Source organism: Antechinus flavipes, chromosome 3, assembly GCF_016432865.1.
Source record: "Antechinus flavipes isolate AdamAnt ecotype Samford, QLD, Australia chromosome 3, AdamAnt_v2, whole genome shotgun sequence".
In the NCBI taxonomy this organism is placed as follows: Eukaryota; Metazoa; Chordata; class Mammalia; order Dasyuromorphia; family Dasyuridae; genus Antechinus; species Antechinus flavipes.
This window is the reverse complement of record NC_067400.1, coordinates 40543116-40565278: the sequence shown is the minus strand read 5'-3', so window position 1 is coordinate 40565278 and position 22163 is coordinate 40543116. Positions and strand designations below refer to the sequence as shown.

The 22163-nt window shown below is 37.6% G+C and overlaps 1 protein-coding gene across 5 annotated transcripts in view; it reads right to left on the bottom strand.

Annotated features, from left to right (window-relative positions):
- The window catches only part of ATP11B (ATPase phospholipid transporting 11B (putative)), a 123745-nt gene that overhangs the window by 13212 nt on the left and 88370 nt on the right, over positions 1–22163 (bottom strand). For 3 of the 5 annotated variants that reach the window (XM_051983239.1, XM_051983236.1, XM_051983238.1), the window contains 8 exons: positions 19463–19565; positions 16565–16710; positions 14955–15014; positions 13848–13975; positions 6614–6752; positions 6071–6136; positions 4349–4452; positions 2962–3118 (listed from right to left, as the gene is read on the bottom strand). In XM_051983239.1, coding sequence (XP_051839199.1) covers positions 2962–3118; positions 4349–4452; positions 6071–6136; positions 6614–6752; positions 13848–13975; positions 14955–15014; positions 16565–16710; positions 19463–19565 — 903 coding nt within the window. Of the gene's footprint in view, positions 1–791; positions 878–2961; positions 3119–4348; positions 4453–6070; positions 6137–6613; positions 6753–8024; positions 8520–13847; positions 13976–14954; positions 15015–16564; positions 16711–19462; positions 19566–22163 lie in introns of those variants that run through there. The other 2 variants (XM_051983237.1, XM_051983240.1) reach the window with 2 other exon arrangements.

Below are 22163 nucleotides of genomic sequence, written 5' to 3'. Positions count from 1 at the left end.
TCTTCTTTCAATTCTAGAAATGCTTCCAAATCTTATATACAAAGTCACGCCAGACAGTCATTCTTTGCCCAAAGGATATCAAGGTTGATTTGATGAAATATGTATAGCCAGGCTAGAGTCGTTTTTGTCTGGAACTTTTAAAAAAGGCAAACATTCGAGACAATGAAAATCCAATTCCACTGTGCTGAAAACTTAGAATCCCTAAATAGATTACTTTCCCCCCCAAATTTTAAGTTTCAATTTTACAGTATGCTAATCTCAAAGGTTTTATGCTTTTTAAAATCTTTCCACCACTTATTTCTACAGTGTTGTATGTGTAAGTATGTATGTGTGTATAAAACATTGGGAATGGGTATCTGTAGAGATAAAAGTACGTATGACACATTAAAGACATAACGTTCAGTTCATAGATGCACTTATTCAACAGTGCAAGGACTGTCTATGTCTCAGCAGCCACAAAGGGGATAGACATGCATATGAATTTGCAACACAGATGGAGGCAAGAGAAAAAACCAAGCCAATTTCCACGTCCAAAGAATCGCATTATGTTTGGGGAACAGTTTGTCTGTAAGAACTTCTTGCAGACTGTCACATGCAAAAGCACTGGGGACCTGAAAGCACCACGAACAGCCGCCTTCGCGTGGTGGGAAGGAATGAGGCTAAAGGGGCAGAGGGAGCAGGGTTGCCTGCCAGCCCCCAGTGCCCACATGCACACTGGCTCATGCCTTCTCTCTGGGAGGCACGGGGATGGGGAGCGTGCAGAGGGGCTGGGGCCGGGCTGCCTACTCTACCTAAGTCTGCTCAGCTGAGTCCTGGCCCTGGGCAATGGCTGTAGGGCGATGAATTCGTCACTGAAAGCAACTGGGCTGGAGTACATCTATAAGGGACAAAGAAGGGGGACAGACACGTCAATAAGGAGTCAGGATCACCTCGGACAGACCCAGGACACGCAGTCAGACGAGAGGAGGGCACACGGAATATACACAGGGCACATGTACACAACTCAGTGGGGCAGGCCTAACTGCAAAGGAGATCTGTGAGATTTATGTTTTCTAAGCTTCCAGTCTCAGAGTGAAGAAATCTCAGAATAAATGCTGACTTTTAATTCTTGTCAATAATTTTTGCTACTTTTGCTTAAACAACAAATTTGCTAACATTTTGATTTGGGCTGGACTGTTTTATTTAGTGCATTTTCTTCTTCTCTTGATGATTTTGAACTAGAAGCCATTCATGGGCAAAGAAGTAAAGTCCCACAAAGGACTGTCATTTCATTTCAGGGCTTTGTGAAAGAACAGAAAATCAGAATACACAGTAATCCAAGAATGAAATGTTCAGTAGGCCTATCTAGAGTACACCAAACAAATATGGTCAGTTCGGTATAAAAAAGATTGATTAAACTAGGTTACACACTAAAGAACCAATCTACTGAAGTAGTTATCCGTACTTGTTAATCCATGACTTGGGAATCCTATAGAAACAGGACCAAAATTCTGTCCCACTTTCTCAAAAACACTATAACCAAGTAGAGACACTAACAATTCCAATTAAATGCAGATAAGGTACTATATATTTTCTGAACCAATCCTTTAACATTTAATTAATGTCACCCACTAAGATATGTGCCCTATATCATGTGACCCCTAAGAAAACACTTTCTGTGTGCTTTTACTAATGGAAAACTTCTAGCTGTAGCAATAGTTGCAATTATGTCCCATATAGAATTTGTTTTTATAATGATTATAAACTTAGGGCTTATACCAATGCACTATCAAACTATTTGAAGCTTGTCTATTTATCACTGTGTATGATTTACCATTAGCTGAAGACCAAAACATTCCACTATCTATTTTTAGATTCTCCATAATATATATAGGAAAGGTTTGTAAACATTAATACATTGAAAAGATTTGTATAGTCAATTTGGGTTATACAATTTTTTTTATTCCTATCTGGAAACATTTTATCAGCATCCCACTACAACATAGTGTAAACCAGACCAGAGACTGACGTTTAAGCACTGTTCCCTAGGGTTAATGCACCAACCCTACACACTAAAGAAATGCCTATAACAAAAACAAAAATACTGTGTGAAAAGCTCAGTGCCTTCTATGTACAAGATATTTCTGTTTGCAATCTGAAAACTGCATATGTAGATGCAAAGTTTGGTCTCCTAGAAATGCTTTCTGGTGGCAGAGCTCTGGAAGTCAGTCTCAGCTTCGTGGGTATGTAGTGGTTATTAAGAAGTTCCTCCAGCTAGTTAGTAGTAATGTATATAAATATTTACCACCAGCACAACATGCACAATTAGAAGTGTTGGTTATTACTAAGCACATAGGGCCACAGTATCCTAAGACTTGTGCAAAACACAGTGTTCTATCAAAACGGGCAGTTTTCCAATTTTATAAAACACACACAGAATCTAATTCCTGTGTTACATGCTACCAAACTTCTACTCCTGTAATGACTATCTATCAAAAATGATCGAGAATAAAGATTTCCAATAAAAATACAGCCAAGCAAAAATCATGCAGCCCAAAGATGTGCCATCAGAAGTGTCAGGCACTCAAATTAATGAAGATATTAAAAATATGCATAGATTACAGAATTATCCAACAATTTTATTCTTAAGCTATAATTTACTATTAGCTGGAAAAATCCTAGTAAATACAAATCATTTTAAATTATAAAAGAATATTACTCAATTTATTTACCAAGACGCTCCAAACTTACAAATATATTAAGAAATGTTTAAATCGAAATGTTCAATGAATATGTAATTTTAAAAGCACATTTTAAAATATGTACATAGTGATAAATTAAAGCAAGTGTTTCATATTGAAAAAGAAAAATCACATACATTTTGAAAAAATTACATGTAATATAGTCACTTTCCTACAAGGCTTCTAAGAGTTCATAGCTGCCTCTTGAAATATGAAAGGGATTCCCTTGCAAACATGTTACCTGGGCCTTCTCAGTACTTGTGGGATGTAGCTGTCGATCAAACACTTTTTTCACAACATCAAGAAATAGGCAAGTAACCACTATAAGGATTATGGCAAACCAGGCAGAACCACTTGATAGAAGTTGAATGAATACAAAGTATATATCCAGAAATGGCCTGTGAAATTAAAAAATTAAAAAAAAATCTTTTAAGAATGCAATATAAAATGTTTACAATAAACACAAATCAAAAAGAATGCTCCTTTGCAACTTGGTATACCACCTCATTAAAGTAATATGGATTTGAAATCAATACCATCTAACCAGCTGAATGGCATAAGATAACTTAGTTATTAAGATAAAATCCAACTAAATGGCTTTTCAATGAAATTGCCCAATGCTTTCACAGTCTTAATTTGAACCGTCACAATCCTCACTCTCACTGTGTAGGCCTTTCCTCCTGCTGATCCACAGAGGTTGCTAACATATTTATGCCCATTTAATATAGTCCTCATGTTCCTAGCAGATGATCAAATACATCTTTATACATAAAAGCATCAAAAACTATTGATAGACAGTGACTAAGCAGTGACTAAGGTCAGCTTCCCCAATCTCTAGAAGGATGTACTCAAGTTCATGCTTTAGTCTAAAAAACAAAATATTATTTTTTATATCAATATATAAACATCGATAAAGAAGATATTGGTTTTGCAAAACAATTGGTTGTTTTCTATTTTATTGAGTAAATAACTGAGCTTTAGAAAAGTAATTAATCTAATGGTTACTTGAATTACATTAGAATCGCCTTATCCAAGGAGTTGGACATCTGAATGAGAAATATCTACAAAAAGACGTTTGCAGGCACATTCAGAAAGAAGGCAGGGAAGGAGATATGCATATGCACAAAAGCATTGTAGAAACAAAAGGGCTGCAGCTCTTGGGACCCATCTGGAAGCTGGAGCTTAGATGGCACCTTCCTTCTAAGGTCTCAGCTTTGACCATAATGTGAGTTCTAATCTAACCTACAAGTTTTGAGGTTTAGGTTGCTTGTTCCTTAAAAGGTCAATCACTCCAGGATTGACATTCATTTGTTCTCTACTAGAATTAAGAAAGAACAATTAATATGCCTCATATCAATAAATGGTCCTTTGTGCTACAGAAAAGAACAGACACCCAAATGTTTCAGCTAGTGTATTGTAAAACAGGATCTATTTCATAACTGAGGATTTAAGTAATTAAGAATATAGTTTGGCATCCCTTATTCATAAATTGAAACAGACTTTGTAGTCTATTCAATAGTTCAACTAAGTCCATAGACTATGAAGAGAAAGGCATTTAAGTATATCATGAAGTGTTAAATATATCGTGTTTAATAGTTACGACAGATGATTCAGATACAATTACTCACCAGAAAATTCCTCCATAAAACAAAGAGAATGCAAAGTAAAATACAATGGACCCCCAGGTAACAACATGATTTATCCAAGTCCAGAAATGAGTCTCCAATGCCATCTAAAATACCAAAATATAACACACTGAGAAACACATTCACATAATTTTCCAAATCAGATAAAGAAAATTAGTGAAAACTACTGTTGTAGTTGCTTGGAATTTAATATATATTTTTATACATAATTTGAGACATATGACCAACCTTTCAGGTGATCATCTGCACAGGAAGCTTGATCTCAATAAAATTTTTTTTGGATTCTGTATCTTACACCGTTAGCTCTGTATATTATGATCTATTATTAATGTAAAAAAAGACCTATATTTATAGCTTTTAGGAAAGGGATGTATCAAAATTTGAGAGTGAAAAAGAGGGAAGGAAGAACTTGGAGGAAAAGAGAGGAGAAGGAGGGAAGGAGAGAAGGAAGAGAAAGGAAAAAAGAAAAAAGTAACAAAGGGACAAAGAGGAGGCAAGTCTTATATAATTGGCCTTAATCAATTAGCCTTCTCTAACACAAAGGGGAAGATGATGCTTCCTTGGTCAGATATTCAGAGTGTATCTTCCTAGATCAGGTGCAGGCCTGGACATCTAAGTACAAAGCCTTCCTCCAAGACCCCCAGTTGGTTGATTTGTTATCTCCATCTGTGCTACTAAGAGACAAAAACTGGCTCCAGAGCAGTGTCAACAGGCAGCCACAACTTCACAAAACTTATGTGAAAACCAGATTTATTATAAGAGAAAGGACTATGCATGTGTAAGCAAAAGAGTTCCCAATCCCTATGTTTATGCATACTTATGAAAAATTAACAAAAGGAGGACAAAACTCCAATTTCTACTTAAGGCACAGGATGGGGAATGGTGTAGTAAAGATGAGAAAAGAATAAAACCTCTCTCAGAGGGGAGAAGCAAGGGGAGGTAAAAGCTTTCTTGGGGCCTGCCAGACCATGAAGACAGACAGGATAGTCTGCTTAGACAACAGGGTCCTGGCTGCACCTCGCCCAGACTGACCAACAACCGTCTTGATTCCCAAGGACACAAGGGAGCCCAGATAGGGACACTAATATCAGCTCGGGGCAAGGGACAACAGAGGACTTTGTCCCTGACACATTCAGGGGCTCTTGCATATTCTGGGTCCAGTGTTTCTGGCAAGTACGGTAACTTAAAAAAAACATTCTGGGATCTTAATATTCCTTCATATGGCCAGGTGAGATAGCTGCTAAGGAAAGAAGCAGGCTTCTGCCCTTTGGGGTAAAGTCCCAGGGGTTCGAAGTGACAACAGTATTGATGACGTGATGCTGTTCTCTACAAGGGGCTCCTAGCTGCCAGCACCCTGACCCATCCACTGTTGGATGCCCTGCTAGCTCGCACAAAGCACTAGCACTTCGTGGAAACTGACCCTCCGGGACCCTTCATCCCTCCTCGTCTTGCACTCTCCCAGATGTCTTCTGGCTATGTCAGAGAGACAGACTGAGAAACTTGGAGAAGATTCTTGCATAAGGGGAGCCTTTACAATAAAAATGTAAATTAAAAAGATCCATGGCCAAACACTTAGTACTAGGGAAGGGGAAAAGAAAAATCTAAGGATCTTTTCTGAAGAAACTGAAAATACCAACATGCACTTGCACTACAAAAATACATATATTTTAAATTTCTACACATTTCTAGATGTAGGTTGCTTACCTTTACTGTGACTGTAATTACCATTACTGTGAAGACTAATGTTCCAAATGTCCAATTTCCAAACATCTAAATAGAAAGGATGAGTTATGATGGGGTTATTAATAAAAAGAAGAGTATTATTAATTGTCAACAAATTTCTCAAATACTTTAATAAATCTTCTATTCTATTTTAATTTGTTTACATATGTGTGTTTATAAGTTCAGATCCAGATCTAGCTATAGATGGTACCGATTCTTATCACTTTGAGAAAATGGATTAAGGAAGGAATGGTTATGGGCAAATAAATGAGCTTATATTGTGTGCCTTTTATTTATTATTATTTTTTTTACTGTTTAGAAGTTGTAACATGTAAGTAATAAATAATACATAGTAAGAAAATTTCATGACTGCCTTTTAATTTGAAATGAGATATATGACAACTTAAATTTCTTTTAATCTTTATAACTAACTCTAATTCCTTTTCGTTATAAAGCAAAACATTTAAAACTACAACCAAAATACTAGAAATAGGAAAACTATTATTTGGATTATTTTTTTTTTACCTGGCCATTTCCAAGTAGAGATACATCTTTCCATATAAGAAAATAACATCCAAAAAAGAAAATGAAGGCATGGCTGAAACCGAGGACTGTCCAATAAAGAAATTTTTTAATGCTCAAGTGACTATTTTTACTTATGTCCCTGTAAAATGATAGAAGAAAAAGGAGCTTTAGAACTTATACTCACTGTCTTGGCACATACTAGATATTTTAATAAATGCTTGTTCTTTTCTCTCCTTACCCTCTCTCCTCGTTTTCCTAAATAGCTAACAAAACAAATCAAACTTAATGATTAGCGGTTTTTTTTTTCTTATAGCTTTTTATTGACAGAACATATGCATGAATAATTTTTCAACATTGGCCCTTGCAATCACTTCTGATCCAACTTTTCCCTTCCTTCTCTCCACCCCTTCCCCTAGATGGTAAGCAATCTTATACACGATAAACATGTTAAAGTATATATTAAATACGATATATGTGTACATATTCATATAGTTCTCTTATTGAACAAGAAAAATCAGATTTAGAAAAATAAAAATAACTTGGGAAGAAAAACAAAAATGCAAGCAGTTCACACTCATTTCCCAGTGTTCTTTGCTGAGTGTAGTTTTGTTCATCAATTGAAACTGAATTGGATCTTCTCATTGTTGAAGATATCCATGTCCATCAGAATTGATCCTCATATAGTATTGTTGTTTAAGTGTATAATGATCTCCTGGTTCTGCTCATTTCACTCAGCATCAGTTCATGTTAAGTCTCTCCAGGCCTCTCTATATTCATTTTTTACCGAACAATAATAACATTTATGTACCATAATTTACTCAGCCATTCTCCAACTGATGGACAACCCTTCAATTTCCAGTTTTTGGCCACTACAAACAGGCTGCCACAAACATTTTGGCACATGTAGGTCCCTTTCCCTTCTTTAAGACCTCTTTAGGGTATAAGCCCAGTAGAGACACTGCTGGATCAAAGGATATGCACAGTTTGATAACTTTTTGAGCATAGTTCCAAATTGCTCTTCAGAATGGCTGAATCTGTTCACAACTGTACCACCATCAGTTTTCCAGTTTTCCCATATCCCCTCCAACATTTGTCATTATCTTTTCCTATCATCTTAGCCATGATTAGAGTTTTAAAAGAAATTCCAGAATATTGAGGAAGATAAGTTTACTTCAATTCAAAGCATTAGTTTTATTTGCATTTGGTTCCAAGTACAACCCAAGTGAGCCTTTGGAGGAATATTAGCAAACACACCAAGTTGAAGAACAGGAGGGAGTCATCCATAAATGAGGCCTCTTTAGAGCAGAACCCTTTCAATTGGGCCTATCACTGAACTGCTCCTCCACTCCTAAGAACCAAATGATTTTCATCAAAAATTGATATGAAGAATGAATCTCACAAAACTCTATCATTGCTTTAAATAATTTACTTTTATTTTATTTTCTTGGATTCTCTCTCTTTCCTCATTTTCTCTTCCCCTCACAACCCACTGAAAAGGCAAGAAAAACAAATCCATTACAAATATATCTAGTTATACAAAGCATTCTTATGTTAGCCATGTCCAAAAGAAGAGAAGAAAGCTAGTTAGATCTGTACTCTGAATCCATCGTTTCTTTATTGGGAGGTAGCTGTAGCATGCTTCATCATGAATCCTTTTGAATTGTGCTTGGTCATTGTGTTGATCAGTTCTAAATCTTTCAAGGTTGTTTTTGCTATCTTGCTGCTGTTGTATCAATTGTTCTCCTAGTTCCCTTCTTTTTATTTTGCATCAATTCATACAAATTTTTCCAGTTTTGTCTGAAATCATTGCCTTCATTTCTTGTAGCAAAATAATATTCCATCACATGCATATACTTTTCATTTTCATGAATTGACAGGTATCCCTTCAGTTTCTAATTCTTTGCCTCTATAAAAAAGAGCTGCTATAAGTATTTTTGTATATATGGAAACTTCTCTTTCTTTGATCTCTTTAGGGTACATCGCTAGGTCTAAGGCTATGAACAATTTAGTAGGTTTTTGGTCACAGGTGAACTCTAATTTTGAGGGTTCTGAGAGTTCTATGCTACTTATGGACAACTTCAAAGAGTTTGTGTAGCTCTAGGAGAAGCAGGAATTTGGTAAAAACCTTAAGTTTCACAGTCTGGGTCTGGAGAAAAGTGGCCTTAATTCCTAATTTTGTTTTTCCCAGCTGAAGGAAAGAATATCAAGCCAATTTTCTCAGGACAAGGGAGAAGCTGGGCTAATCAGGGAAAGAATCAACTTAAATCTAAGACTCATATCCTTGCTCTAAGGATCTAAGGATCTCTATCTTGCTCTAAGAATCTAAGGAGCTTGGGGGATAAGACCTTCTAATTAAACTTAAAACAATTTCAAGCAAATGAGATGGAAATGAGACTTCTTAAAAGTCCTATCTTCCTCTAAAGCACAGTTTCCCTTTCCCAATCTCTAGTCCAAAATCCATCTTTTAAAATACATGCAATCCTGGTGGTGTTGCATAATTCTGCATCTTAGAGCACAATTTCCCAAGCAGGTGACTCAAAATGGGTGCAAAGAAGATATCCCCAGTGAAGAACTGCAGATAAGAGATAGCCCTGCAGAGTCATAGGCTCTGAAACCTTTGCTTTAGGAAGCAAGGCGGAAGAGAAGGCAGGTGCACAAGCTTTTTCCTTGCAGTTTTTCCAAGTGTTGGGTTCTCTCTCAATCCCCCAATGCCCCAACAGCACTGCCACCAGTAGAAACCGTTTCTATGTAGCCATATTTCAGCTGCTTTTCCTGCCTGTTTTTTGTCATCCCTATTCAGCTCAGCAGTCCCCTGGGACTGCAGAAGAACGAGTCCAACTTTATACTGCTAGCGCTGCCCACATAAAAGGGTCATTCCTCAGGAAATGGGTGATTAAAGGATAAGAACAATTTTTAAAAGAAATGCAAGTTATTAACAAAACCACATGAAATAATATGAAAAGAAATCATTGAAAATTTTTTTAAAATCAAATTAAAACTCTAAGGTTTTATCTCATGTTCATCATATTAGAAATGAAGATAAACTATTAAAATGGTAAAGGATAGATAGAAAACATAATTTGGAAGTGAACTAGAACAGAACCTAGCAATACCTACAGGTCAGAGACAGAAGGAAAGGTCCCAAACAAAAAAATACAAAATACAAAAAACATTGTGTCCATTTATTAGGGAGTGATAGAATAAACTGGGATATATTAGTGTAGCACAATTCTGTGCTATAAATAAATTAAAACAAGAATTCAGAAAAACTTGGGATGATAAATATTTGATTGATGATTTATAGGAAATAATAAAGCAGAAACGGAAGAAAAGTTTGCAAGATTACAAAAACAGAACAGAACCACTTTCATGCACATCAAATTCTGATCAGTGTAGTAAAGAATCATGGCTTCAGAAGAATGAGGGTAATATGCTTTCTATTTCTTGATAGAATGTGGCAAGATGCAGAATGTGACTTCTATTTTCAGAATGGCCAACTGCTCTGTTTTGCCTGACTACATTTATTTGTTCCAAAAAGAGGGAATGGTGGACAGTCACTGGCAAGTGATTGGCAATGTAAAAAAATCAAACATCATTAGAACTTTCAAAAATATTATCATCAAAATGTAGGCAGATCTGTTCTTTTTTTGTCCATTTGTTTTTTTTCCCTACCAATTTTATCTTTAAATTTTCTTGAAATGACCTAGCCGAACTAGTTTTCATGACAGAGAAGATTCCTGAAAATGGATTTTTCCTTCTACTTCTTCATATAGTTTTTATAGTTTTCCACATTTAATTTTTTAAGATTTTGATTTCCACTTTTTCTTCCCTTCCTCCTTCCCCAAGATAGTAAGCAATCTGACATTAGCTCATACATGTAGAATAATATTAAAACATATTTCCACATTTGTCATGATGTGAAAGAAGAATCAGAAAAAAAGGAAAAACGAGAAACAAACAACAAAAGAAGTGAAAAATGTATGCTTCCATCTGCATTCAGACTCAGTAGTCCTTTCTTCAGGCATTTTGTACCACAGGTTTTTGCAATTGTCTTGGGCTACACTGAGAAGACTGATCAGTGTACAATTTTGCTGTTCCTACGATGTACATTTTTCTAGTCCTGCTCTCACTTCCCTCAGCATCACTTCATGTAAGTCTTTCCATGTTTTTCTGAAATCTGCCTGTTCAGAATTTCTTATGAAAAATAGTATTCCATTACACTTGTAAATCACAATTTGTTCAGCCATTCCCCAACTGATGGGCATCTCTTTGATTTCCAGTTCTTTGCTCTCACAAGTAGAACTGGTATAAACATTTTTTTGCTCTTGGAGATGCCTTTCTTTTTTTTTTATGGTCTCTTTGGGATAAAGATCTGGCAGTGGTATTGCTGGATCAAAAGGTATGCAGTTTAACAGCTGTTTGGCATAGTTCCAAATTGTTCTCCAGAATGGCTGGATTCACAACTCCACCAACAATGCACTAGAGTTCCAATTTCCCCACATCCTCTCCAATATTTACAAAATTTTTCTTTTGTGTCATTTTAGCCAATTTGATAAATATCAAGTGGTACTTCAGAGTTGTTTTTTTCTCCCACTAAGGCAGCTAGGAATTGTTAAGTGTCTGCTGGTGCTCTATCCACTGCATCAACTAGCTGCTCCCAGAGTTGTTTTAATGTGCATTTCTCTAATTGAGTTTTGGCTTTTTTTCCCCACATGACTATAGTAGCTTTCATTTCTTCATCTGAAAACTTCCTATTCATACCCTTTGACCATTTGTCAACTGGGGCATGAAATGTATTTTTATAGATTTGACTCAGTTCTCTATTTCAGAAATGAGGCCATTATCAGAAACACTGATTGTAAAAATTGTTTCCTAGCTAATTCCCTTCTAATTTTGGCTGCACTGACTTTGCAAAACCTTTTTAATTTTAATGCAATCAAAATTATCCATTTTGCATGCCATAATATTCTAGTTTCTGTTATACTATTTCCCAGTTTCTCCAGCAAGTTTTGGCAAATAAAGAGTTCTTAACCCAGAATCTGGAATCTTCTGGGTTTATCAAACAATACACAATTAAAGTCACTGACTTACTATGTCATTATTATTTTTATATTATGTTATTAAGATGTCTTGTGTATCTAATGTATTCCCCTGATTTACCCACTCTATTTCTTAATCAGTACCAGATAGTTTTGATGATTGCCACTTTATGATACAGTTTTAGATCTGTTTTGGCTAGGCCACCTTTCTCTGCATTTTTTTTTTCATTACTTCCCTTGATATTCTTGACTTTTTGTTCTTCCAGATGAATTTTATCATTTTTTCTAGCTCTATAAAATAATTTTTGGTAGTTTTATTGATGTGGCACTGAATAAATAAATCAATTCAGGCAGAAATGTCTTATATTAGCTTGGGCTATCCATGAGCAATTGATATTTTTCCAATTATTTAGATCTGACTATTTGTGTGAAAAGCATTCTATAATTGTGTTTATGTAGTTCCTGGATTTCTTTTGGCAGGTAAAAACCCAAATATTTTATATTATCTACAGTTATTTTAAATGACTTCTCTTTTTGTCTCTTGCTGCTGGACTTTGTTAACATACAGAAGTGCTGATGATTTAAAGTGAATTTATTTTTATGTCCTGCCACTTAGCTAAAATATGAAGCAATTCTGATCATAATCTTCTACTATATCCTACAGAAAATGTTGCAGTTAACTTTACATTTTAAACTAGTATCTTTTGCTACTATAGCTCAACAAGGAAAAGAAGATCAAGTGTTTGCTGGATTAGGTAGCTTCTAAAATGTTTAGGCCAACTCATTGGCGTGACTGCTTTACAGCAGGTAAATATTCTGAGATTATGTGGATAGTCTGTGTTGATGACTATATCTTTATCCATTCCCCCCCTCCTTTTTTTTGGCCAATAATAGCTCATAGGGGAAATCCAAGCTATTTTAATTGCAATATCAAATCTTCTTTTGAACTTTACCTATGCCAAACTTCTATTCTCCTTGAGCCAAAATAGACATAACAAAATCTCAACGATTAAAATTCCACAAATCAAAATCTACAATAACTAAAGCTGGACCGTCCATTCACTAGACATATTTGGGTTGCAACAGTACTTTGAGAATGTTGCTTAGCCTATGAGAGCAGAGATGTTTTACTGTGTTTTTTAAAGGATGGTAACAGGTTGCAATCATCCTAAGTTTAGTAGAGCTGGGCTAGCAAGGGGAAAAAAAAGTCAAGAAAACTTTCTAATTTCTGTGATAGCATTCCTAGCACCTTTCAACTCTCTCCATGATTCAGCCATGCACAGCCAAGTGGTTTCTATGTAGTCTACAATCTGTTTGATTATATATTGATTATATTCCAACAGTTTTACTTCTTAAAGTAATAAACACAATATTAAAAATATTTGGTGCTTTAATCTGGAGATTTTTTTTTAAAAAATGCCCACACTTTATCATCTTGTGATAATTATTTAACAGGGAGACTGACAGTCAAGGCCTCAGTATACCAAGTCTCATTGTTGTCCATAATCATCATGATTTTGTTCTAAAGGGGGTGCTGGCATCTTTATCCCTAGTTTCATACCTAAAGGTCTCAATGGGAAGACTGTTATCACCATGCTGGTGACATATGCAGCTTGTGGACTCTTTTCTGCCTTAGTGTTATTTTGGACCACCATTTCAAATATGAAATGATCTGACATCTTAGGTATCCCTGGCCTTGAGGCAGAGAATATTCTGTGCAACTCTTTTATCATCTAGATAAAGGTAAATCCTCTAAATGCTAAAGTACCTCTTGAGCTAAAGAATGCCCTGATTCATGTATTTTGACACTAGTTAGTTGCATTAAGCATTTACACCATACTTGAATTCTCATTTAGTTGTTTTTTCTTTTTAAATAGATGAAGAGCTACAGTTTCACTAATGACCAGCATATCATATTCAGAGGAAAAAGCTTTCCCAAAGAGTGTTGGAGCTATACCATGGTATCTTTTCCATGAATTTAAAATTTAATTTCTGCCTCTTATTGGAATAAATTATTTTTCTGCTTTCTATGGAGAAATCCCCTTTGCCCCCACAGTAGTACAGAAATTACAATTATCTTCATGAAAAGTTGGGAAGAGGCAGATATGTCTTAAAAGACAACTTTAAAAATCCCACCACAAAGACTAGTCGTTTGTTTCTATTGCTTCCACATTTAAGAGACGAAATCTGCTTACCGATATAGAGTAGGTTTGTTCTGTAAGACATGAGGATGTACGTGCTGTTCCAAAAGACTATATATCAGAATAGGTAAGGAAGTGAAACAGATATTGTATAAAGTCAGGTACACGCTGTCATACAGTGTCTAGAAATAAAAACACATGGGTAGTTCTGAGATGTTTAATTACAGAGGAGACATCACACTCATCCGTATGTCATAACTGATGTTTACATAGATGGTACAAAAAGGATTTTTAACCTTTCGTGTGTCACAAATCCCTTGGGCAGAGTCTGGTGAAGCCCAAGGACCCCTTTTTTAGAGTAACATTCAAATGCATTAAGTAGATTAAATGGATTACAAAGGAAAAAATTATACTGAAAGCTATCAAAATATTTTTTAAAAATAAATTCAAAAACTCCAATCTAAGAATCTGTGATATAGTGTTTTAAGTTTTATAAAGTATTTTTTATACATTATTTCATTTCATCTTTACAATAGTCCTACAATTATAGAATCATGCATTCTGAGATAAAAGAATCATCATGGATTACTTAGCCCAAATCAATTTTAAAGACCCCAAGATTCATACAGAATCAATATCCTATTGGTATTACTGGTTACATGGAGTACAAGAGTCTAAAAAATTAAAGAACAATTCTTACAAAGAAAGCAACAAAAAGGCATATAATGGTTGTGTGCAGGTCGTACATGTTATGAGATGAAGAGAAGATGAACTGATCATGTATATGGGAGAGGGATAGTCACATTAGTCCTTTTTCAATATCTAGACATTGCCCAAAGGATACCATATAGAGATGAGTCCAGTACGAGGTTCAGTACAGTGAGTGGACTCCCTGTGGCAAATGTACAGGAGGATATGGATGAGAATACCACAGGATGGGACGTATAGGTGGATAGCAATTTATACGATTGGAGGGAACATAAAGATTAGTAAAACCACAGAGGCAGCTGAATATTGAGAATCATAACTATTTTACTGATTTGCTGTCAAAATCAAAAGATGTAAGACATGCAGAGTGTTTTGCAAATCTTAAAGTTCTAAATAATTACCAGTTACTATTTTTAAAAAGGATAAAACACAATTTATACCTATTTTACTTACTTGTTGTGAAAACAAACAATAGAACTGATATAAAAACTGGGGTGTGATAAAACACACATTCTGGAAAGCAAAATGAAAAGAGAATTTTCCATTAGATATATCTAGCACAAAAACAGAATTTAAAGAATACTAGCTGTATTTAACAAAAATCCCTATTATCTTAGTATTTGGAAGTTTTCTAAAAACAAACAAAAATGAAAGCTTCTTAGAACTGGAAAACAAATGAGGAATGAAAATGTGTACACATGATAGGCTGAGGAGGCAGAGTTTGATCTGAATAATGCTGGATACTGTTATATTTATTTTATAGAAGGACAAATTTAAGAGCTATCACAAAGACAGAGATTCAAATCTCCTTGATTGTCTTATTTTGCCTAGGTAAATATCAGAATTTTGCCCTCCTAACTAATATTCTTAAACTCATGACCAAAGAAAGCATTTTTAAAAACATAATACATATTCTTATGATTAAGTATATTTTAAAAAACTCAAAAAAATTCAATTATACATCTAATAGATAAAAAACAAGAATAATCATTCTCAAGAAGCTTCTATCACCTCCTTATAGACATATGTAAATACTTCTCATCTGGAGCTCCCCCAAATGAAGCTCCTTTAGAGGAGCAGCTAAGTTGGGTCTGTCCCTTTTAATATTTCTTGCCCCTGAAATGGTATTCTACATGCAGCAGATATTTAATGTTTTTTGTGCTGTTATATGTAATCAAATGTGAATTTTCCTCTTTAGCAGGATGAGATGCTCTCTTTTCCCCTTTTCCCTTAGTCACCTTTCCAAGTGCTTCTCACTTGGACTAGGACTACAGCACAATCTGCACTAGCATGAATTACAAGGAGAATCCCTAGGGAGTTATAGAAAGCTCTTGACCTTCCTCTTCTGTCTCACAGAGTCCCTAGACTCTAGAACTTTCTTCTCTCCTCTGGTTCCTCTCCAGCTGTCCTATAGCCTGCTCTTCATCCCACAAAGAGCTTCTCTTCCTGTACTGCTTTCTCCTCATTCCTTCAAATTTTGCTGGAACAGATTAGGTGATTACTAAGTCAAAGGCACCAGTACTAACTTGGAACTGGGCAATCTTTGTCCTTACTGCTGCCTAAATAGGGACGATGACAAAGGAGAGAATCCTCTTCCAACTACAAGTATAGTCAAGATATACTCCTAACATATGGAAATGCAATCATGAACATGCTATTTAAAAAATTACAACTGACTCATTATAGGCTAATTGTTTTTCCTACACTGGCCTAATCAAATCTTAAAGTGAACATTTGAAAAAAGAAAAAAAAAAGATTAAAAATTGCTTTTATAAGTAATTGAGGGGAAAAAATATTATTTAAAAAAGTGAGTATTTGGAACACAATTTATACATAAGCTGGGGGCTGTCCATTATTAATAAAAAATTATAGTTTCATACCTGCTTGTTCAGAACACAATTATGTGTTCTTAGTACATTTCATAAATTCTTACTCTTTATAAAAGAAAATACCTTTAGAATAATGTGCACTAAAATTAGGTTCTTTCTACGTAATTAGGCTCTCTGTATGTATAATTGTGATGCACCCAGATTTCATGAATCACCAATTGCCTCTCTGCTTACCTTATAAAAAAAGTATTGTACAAGGGTTGCTATTCTAATATAATAAAAATGGCCATGGACAAAAAGCAATTTCGAGAGGAATTTAAATCTTGCAATTGCATAATCACTGTTTCGTGCAGCCTGTCTTCCTTCTTTTCCCATAATTCCTGTTAACAAAGGCAAAAAAAAAAAAAAAAAAAAGAAAGAGAAAAAGAAAAAGAAAAGAAAAGAAAAAATCAGTACAAGCTATTCTTCATGATAGTAACAAATGCTTTGGTCTTTCAGGGTGCAACAACTTTAGCGTGGTGTGCTCAACCAAAGCTAAAGAGCCCTGCAGCTTTTCTGGGCTTCCTCTGTTCTTCTTTGAGTTTTCACTGAACCATTGCACCCTCTCACCCTGACTGTCATGGCCTTAAACAATTGGATTACTTTTCTCACAACAGAACGGCTGTTGTAGACAATTTTTGATACAACTATTTTATGGACAAAAATTTTAAACAGGACCAAACGAGAATAATGTTGTCATTGCTACATTCCATAACAGGATCAGCTTCCGCCAAACACCAACCAATCAAAAGCCATTACTAAGTACTCTGTAGAGGCACTGGATTTATAAAGACAGAAATGAAAAAAGTCTCTGCCCTCAAAGGAGGTTATACTTAAATAGCATAAAAGCAAAATAACTTCACTTTACAGAACCTGCATGCAGTTTTTAAAAAACAAGGACAGAGGGATCTCTGATGAGGAAGTTCCCTTTCTTGGTCCACTCAGCAATTTGAAGAATCTTGCAGGTATCAAACTCAGGCCAGATTAAGATGTAAGTGGGACCCGTTTAACAAAATAAATAAAAATACAATTTAGCAAATATCTGTGGTTTCTCCTAAGTCATTCGGCAATTGGACATCCCCTTATGCCTGGAGCTGCCACAAAGAGGCTTTTTCACGTCTCCTTGACTCCCTCTCCTACTGGCCCACAGGTTTGCCAAACTTTCCCCATCACTCAGCCCCACCTCTCCCAATCATCTCGGCAGAGACTCTCGCTTCCCTTTACCAAGAGCTTCCTCTGGACTACCTCCTCAACCCCTTTCTCACCTCAGCTTCTACTTGCTAACCAAGGGCATCCGCTGAGATTCCATCCTATCCTTCTTGGTGATCCCATCAGTTCCTATGAATTCAATGATCCCCTTCATACTGATAATCCTCAGATCCAGCAGTCCTAACTTTCAGTCTCACATCTTCAACTGCCTGCCAGACCATCTCTGAAGGAACATCTGGCAGACAACTCGAACCCAATGTCTCCTAGACAAAAGTCTAGTATCCAGCCTGCTGACCTTGCTTGTACCTGCCTCCTTCTTTCTTCTCACTGTGGTTCTAGTTCAGTCGTGTCTAGCTCTTTGTGCCCCACACAAATCTTGGCCAAAATTTGAGAGGTTTGTCTTTTCCTTCTCCAGCTCATTTTATAGATAAGGAAACTGAGGCACACAGGGTAAATAACTTGCCAGGGTCACACGGCAAGGCTGTCTGAATTTTGGTCCTCCTCACTCTAGGCCTGGTGCTTGGTGTCCCCCAACTCTGCTATTGCCCCAGGGCAGGTCCTCACCATCTCCCAGCAGCCCCAAGTCTCTCCCCATGTCAGCTCAACTCTGTGTGAATGCTTTCCTAAAGCCCAGGTTGACCTGCGGTTCCTCCTGCCCCTTTAGTAAGCTCTGATTGATCCCAGGGAAACCCCCCAACGCTTATGTCTGGTGACCCTACGACTCTGGCCCCCTGCTGTCCACCTCACCAACGCCCTGTCCCCTTGCACTGAAATTCTCTCCCTCTTCCTTCAAGGCACTCCTCAAATCCCCCTTTTGCAGGAAGCCTCCGAGCCCCTGGAGCTGGCGGCTGGCTCACTGCGCTCACCCCTGAGGCACCCCCTTGTTGGGGAGGTGTTATCTCCTGTCAGACCAAGGGGCTGCTGCCCAGTGCTGAGGCTCTGACTGGCTCCTGACTACACAGATGGATCTACCTACTATGCTAAGCTGCCTCTTGTACAAAAGAAACAGAATCATTTGGTGGGAGGGGGCAGCCCTAGTAACGGAGAGACCAGGAAAGTCCCAAGAAGATGGCCAGCAGGGTGGGACCCGGGAGGGGAGACTGGGCTCATAGGCAGGGAGGCTATGGGGTACTGTGGGAGGGGGTCTTGCTGAGTCAGAGGGCCTCCGATGTTCACTGTGCACTGGGGGACAAGTCACCAACTCCCATGTTCTCAGTCTCCTCCTCTACCAGATGGAAGATGAGGAAGAGGCGGAAAGCCTCAAAGGTCCTTTCATGAGCCTATAGGGGGTTATTCTAGACACGAGAGTCATTTCCACACTTCACACGTTTGTACACTGTAAAAGTTACTATGAGAATAGTCATTAGAGGTGGCAGCAGTACCTGGTCTAAAATGGATGATTTAAACTTAAAAAGAGGAAAAAAGAATCAAAACCAAAGTTTCTCATCCAAGTCAGAGAGCCACGTGACTCTTAAAAAGCAAAGACTAAAATCTGAAAATTCCAAGAGAATGAGTTTACAGCTGGCAGTAACCTGGCACATGGTAGTACTGGAGATTCTTGGGGCACGGTGAACCCCGTGCTAAGCCCAGGATGAGAGCCAGGAGAGCCCGGGCTCCTTCCTATCCCTAGCAGCTCTGGGGGCCGTTCCCCTGAGCTGGGCGCTTCCTCTTGACAGTCCTCCCTGTGCTAATTAAGACACAGACTCAGTCACGTCTCTGTCATTACTATTATGAGTCACCAATTTAAGGCACTAAAGCAATTTGGGGGCTCTCTAATTTGCAATAGAAATTCTTTAAGAAAGTGATTATTTAAGGATGATTCAAATGGAAAATTCAGAACATTGACTAGTAGCAGCTTAAAAAGTTAAGAAAAAAGTCAGTCACCTATGCCAACATGCGCTTCTTGTATCATGCTTACATCATTAGCACCATCACCAACAGCCAACGTTATAGGTTTTTCTGGAGAGATTTTTATCAGTCTTATTACCTGAAAAGGGATAATTTTAATTAGTTTTCATAAAATTAGCTCTTGCAAGATATGAATCATTAAGTCAACACAGCCTATTTTTCTAGAAAAGTAAGTATTAAGATTCTCCTTCTTAACAGGATTATCTTTTGCTAAATAGTCAACAATAAATATATTTAATTCTACAAACCATTAGATTATCCAAAGAAACATATTTACATGCTTTTTTAGATGTATACACCTGAGAAACAGCAAAATTTGAGAGAAGCAGCATTATGAAAGCTCTACACATTTAGACTAGAATAAATTTGAGAGAGAAAACATGAAGATAGCATTCCCAAATCTCAACTATTATTTTCCTTTTCAAACATAAACTTTAGTTTACTTATCAACATAAAAATTATGAAATTCAAAGTGGAGGCAGAACTTACACAAGTATTTTTGTTCTTAGTTTTGCTTAGTTGAGTGAGAATAAGTTTATGGAAAATAAAGGGAAAGATTAGGAATGGGGGAGAGCACTTGTGTGAAAAAGTTTAAATTGATTAAAACAATTCCCTATAAATTAAATGTTTTAAACTTCTGTTCTTTTATGAATCCTACCTATTCATAGACAAAATTTCTCCCAATACCCAGGCCCCCAATCAATTCTGAGATCAGAAAGAGATGCAGAGAAGTGTCTCTTCCTAGGAGCTTCCCTCAAAGTGTCTCATAATCTCAGAGCTGAATCCATGTCAGTTCCAAAATGCAAAATCCAAACTCTGACTCTCTTAGATAAACAAGTATTTTCACAGGCAGCTGCGGGTGATTGAGACAATTTCAAATACTGCTCAGACACAATCTGTATGACTCTGCCCAAGGCACTTACCTATGTCTGCCTCAGTTTCTTCATCTAGAAAATGGGCAAAGTAACAGCACCTGCCTCCCAGACTGACTGTGAGAATACAAGGAGGCAATATTTACAAAGCCCTCTGTGAGACTTCCGGTGTCATACAAGGGCTTGTATTCAATCCACATGGCCCACAGAATCCTGGGGGCCTTTCCTAACTCTTCAGCAGTCTCATTCTTCCTCCACACAGTTTATGTGCCCACTAAGAAAATAAACTCCTGAGGCTGCACTTTACAGAAGCTTCTTAAACAAACTGCCTCGAGCAGAACACATCGAAGGGAGGATCTGACAGAATTTAAAGTCGCACACACAAAAATCTGAGCAAGACTATCTGTGAGAAGGAGCGTAGATATGGAACTGGGTTTCGTTCATAGGCGTGCACAGCATTGAGGGGAGAGCCTTCTCTTCCCAGGTCACTCTTTGTCTTCCCCCAGACCCTCCAAGGCCCCAGTGCCCCTTGGAGGTCAAGCTCTTTAACTTGTCCAGCAGTCACCCCCAGGGAAGCCACCCTAAAGCCTTTCTTTCCTTATGGATACCACAGACTAGCCTCTGCTCTGAACCTGCATCTATATAACTCACTCGCCCAGGTCCCTGCAGGAAATCTGCTAAAATCCCTCGACACTCCTCAGGTATTTCTCCCTTCCCCTTGGGTGGCCCACAATTCTAAGGCAGTCAATAAGCATTTGTTAAACACTTACCATGGGCTAGGCAGGCCCCATGGGATGTCCCAAGAGACAACTAAGAGACTGAGCAGACGGAGCACTGAGCTCCAGGTCAAGGAGTGCTGCACTCAAACCTGGCTGCCGTCTGCTTCTATGGGGGTGACCCCGAACTTCCTCCTGCCTCCAGTTTCCCCAGTTGTAAACGGCCTCACATGGGGTCAGATGAAAACATGGAAGGCCCCGGGCACTGTCAAGTCCCTGCTCCAAGCAGCTGTGTCACACCCTGGGGCCTGAGTATCTGGAGGACAAGGCTGGGTACAGTACTCTCTATCAGGCTTTGAAGGCCTTCTGTGACCTCCCCCCAACCTCCGCCCCCTTTCCGTTCTTCTTACTCCTCGATCCTCACACTTCCATCCACTGACACTGGACTTTTGCTATTCTATGAAGAAGAGCCACCTTTTCTGGGTCCCGGGCATTTCTCTGGCTGTCCCCCAGGTCTGCAGCACCCTCTGTCCTTGGCTCCGCTGACCTCATGGGCTTAAAAGTCCCAATTAAAACCCCACCTCCAGGAAGCCTTCCTCAAGGCTTCCTCATCCTAGTGCCTTCCTTCTGTTGACTTTTCCTATTTATCCTCTAGGTAATTTGTTGGTGCATACTGTTTGCTCGTGGCATCAATACATATGGCTTAAAGAACATGATGTGTGCTCACAACTGGTTTCAATTTTTAACCAAAGTTCCAAAGCCAAATGGGAATATGCATCCATTTACAAGCTTCATAATGTAGAATTTCACTACAATTATCATTTTTTAAATGGGATTTTTTTAAAAGTAAAAAAACAACAAATAAGACAGTGCTGCTCTCTGAGTGCAGTTCTTCAAGTGCTTTTCACTCTCACCTTTTTGGCCCCTGCAGCACTTGGGGTGGCTGACACTTGTCCTCTCCCATGGATGCTCTTTTCCCATGCAAGGTTCAAACTTCCCCCTTTCCACAATGGGGTACTATCTCCCCTTTCCAGCCTGGCTGAGGAAGGGGTACTCCTCCACTTAAGCTGAACTACATGCTTACATCCC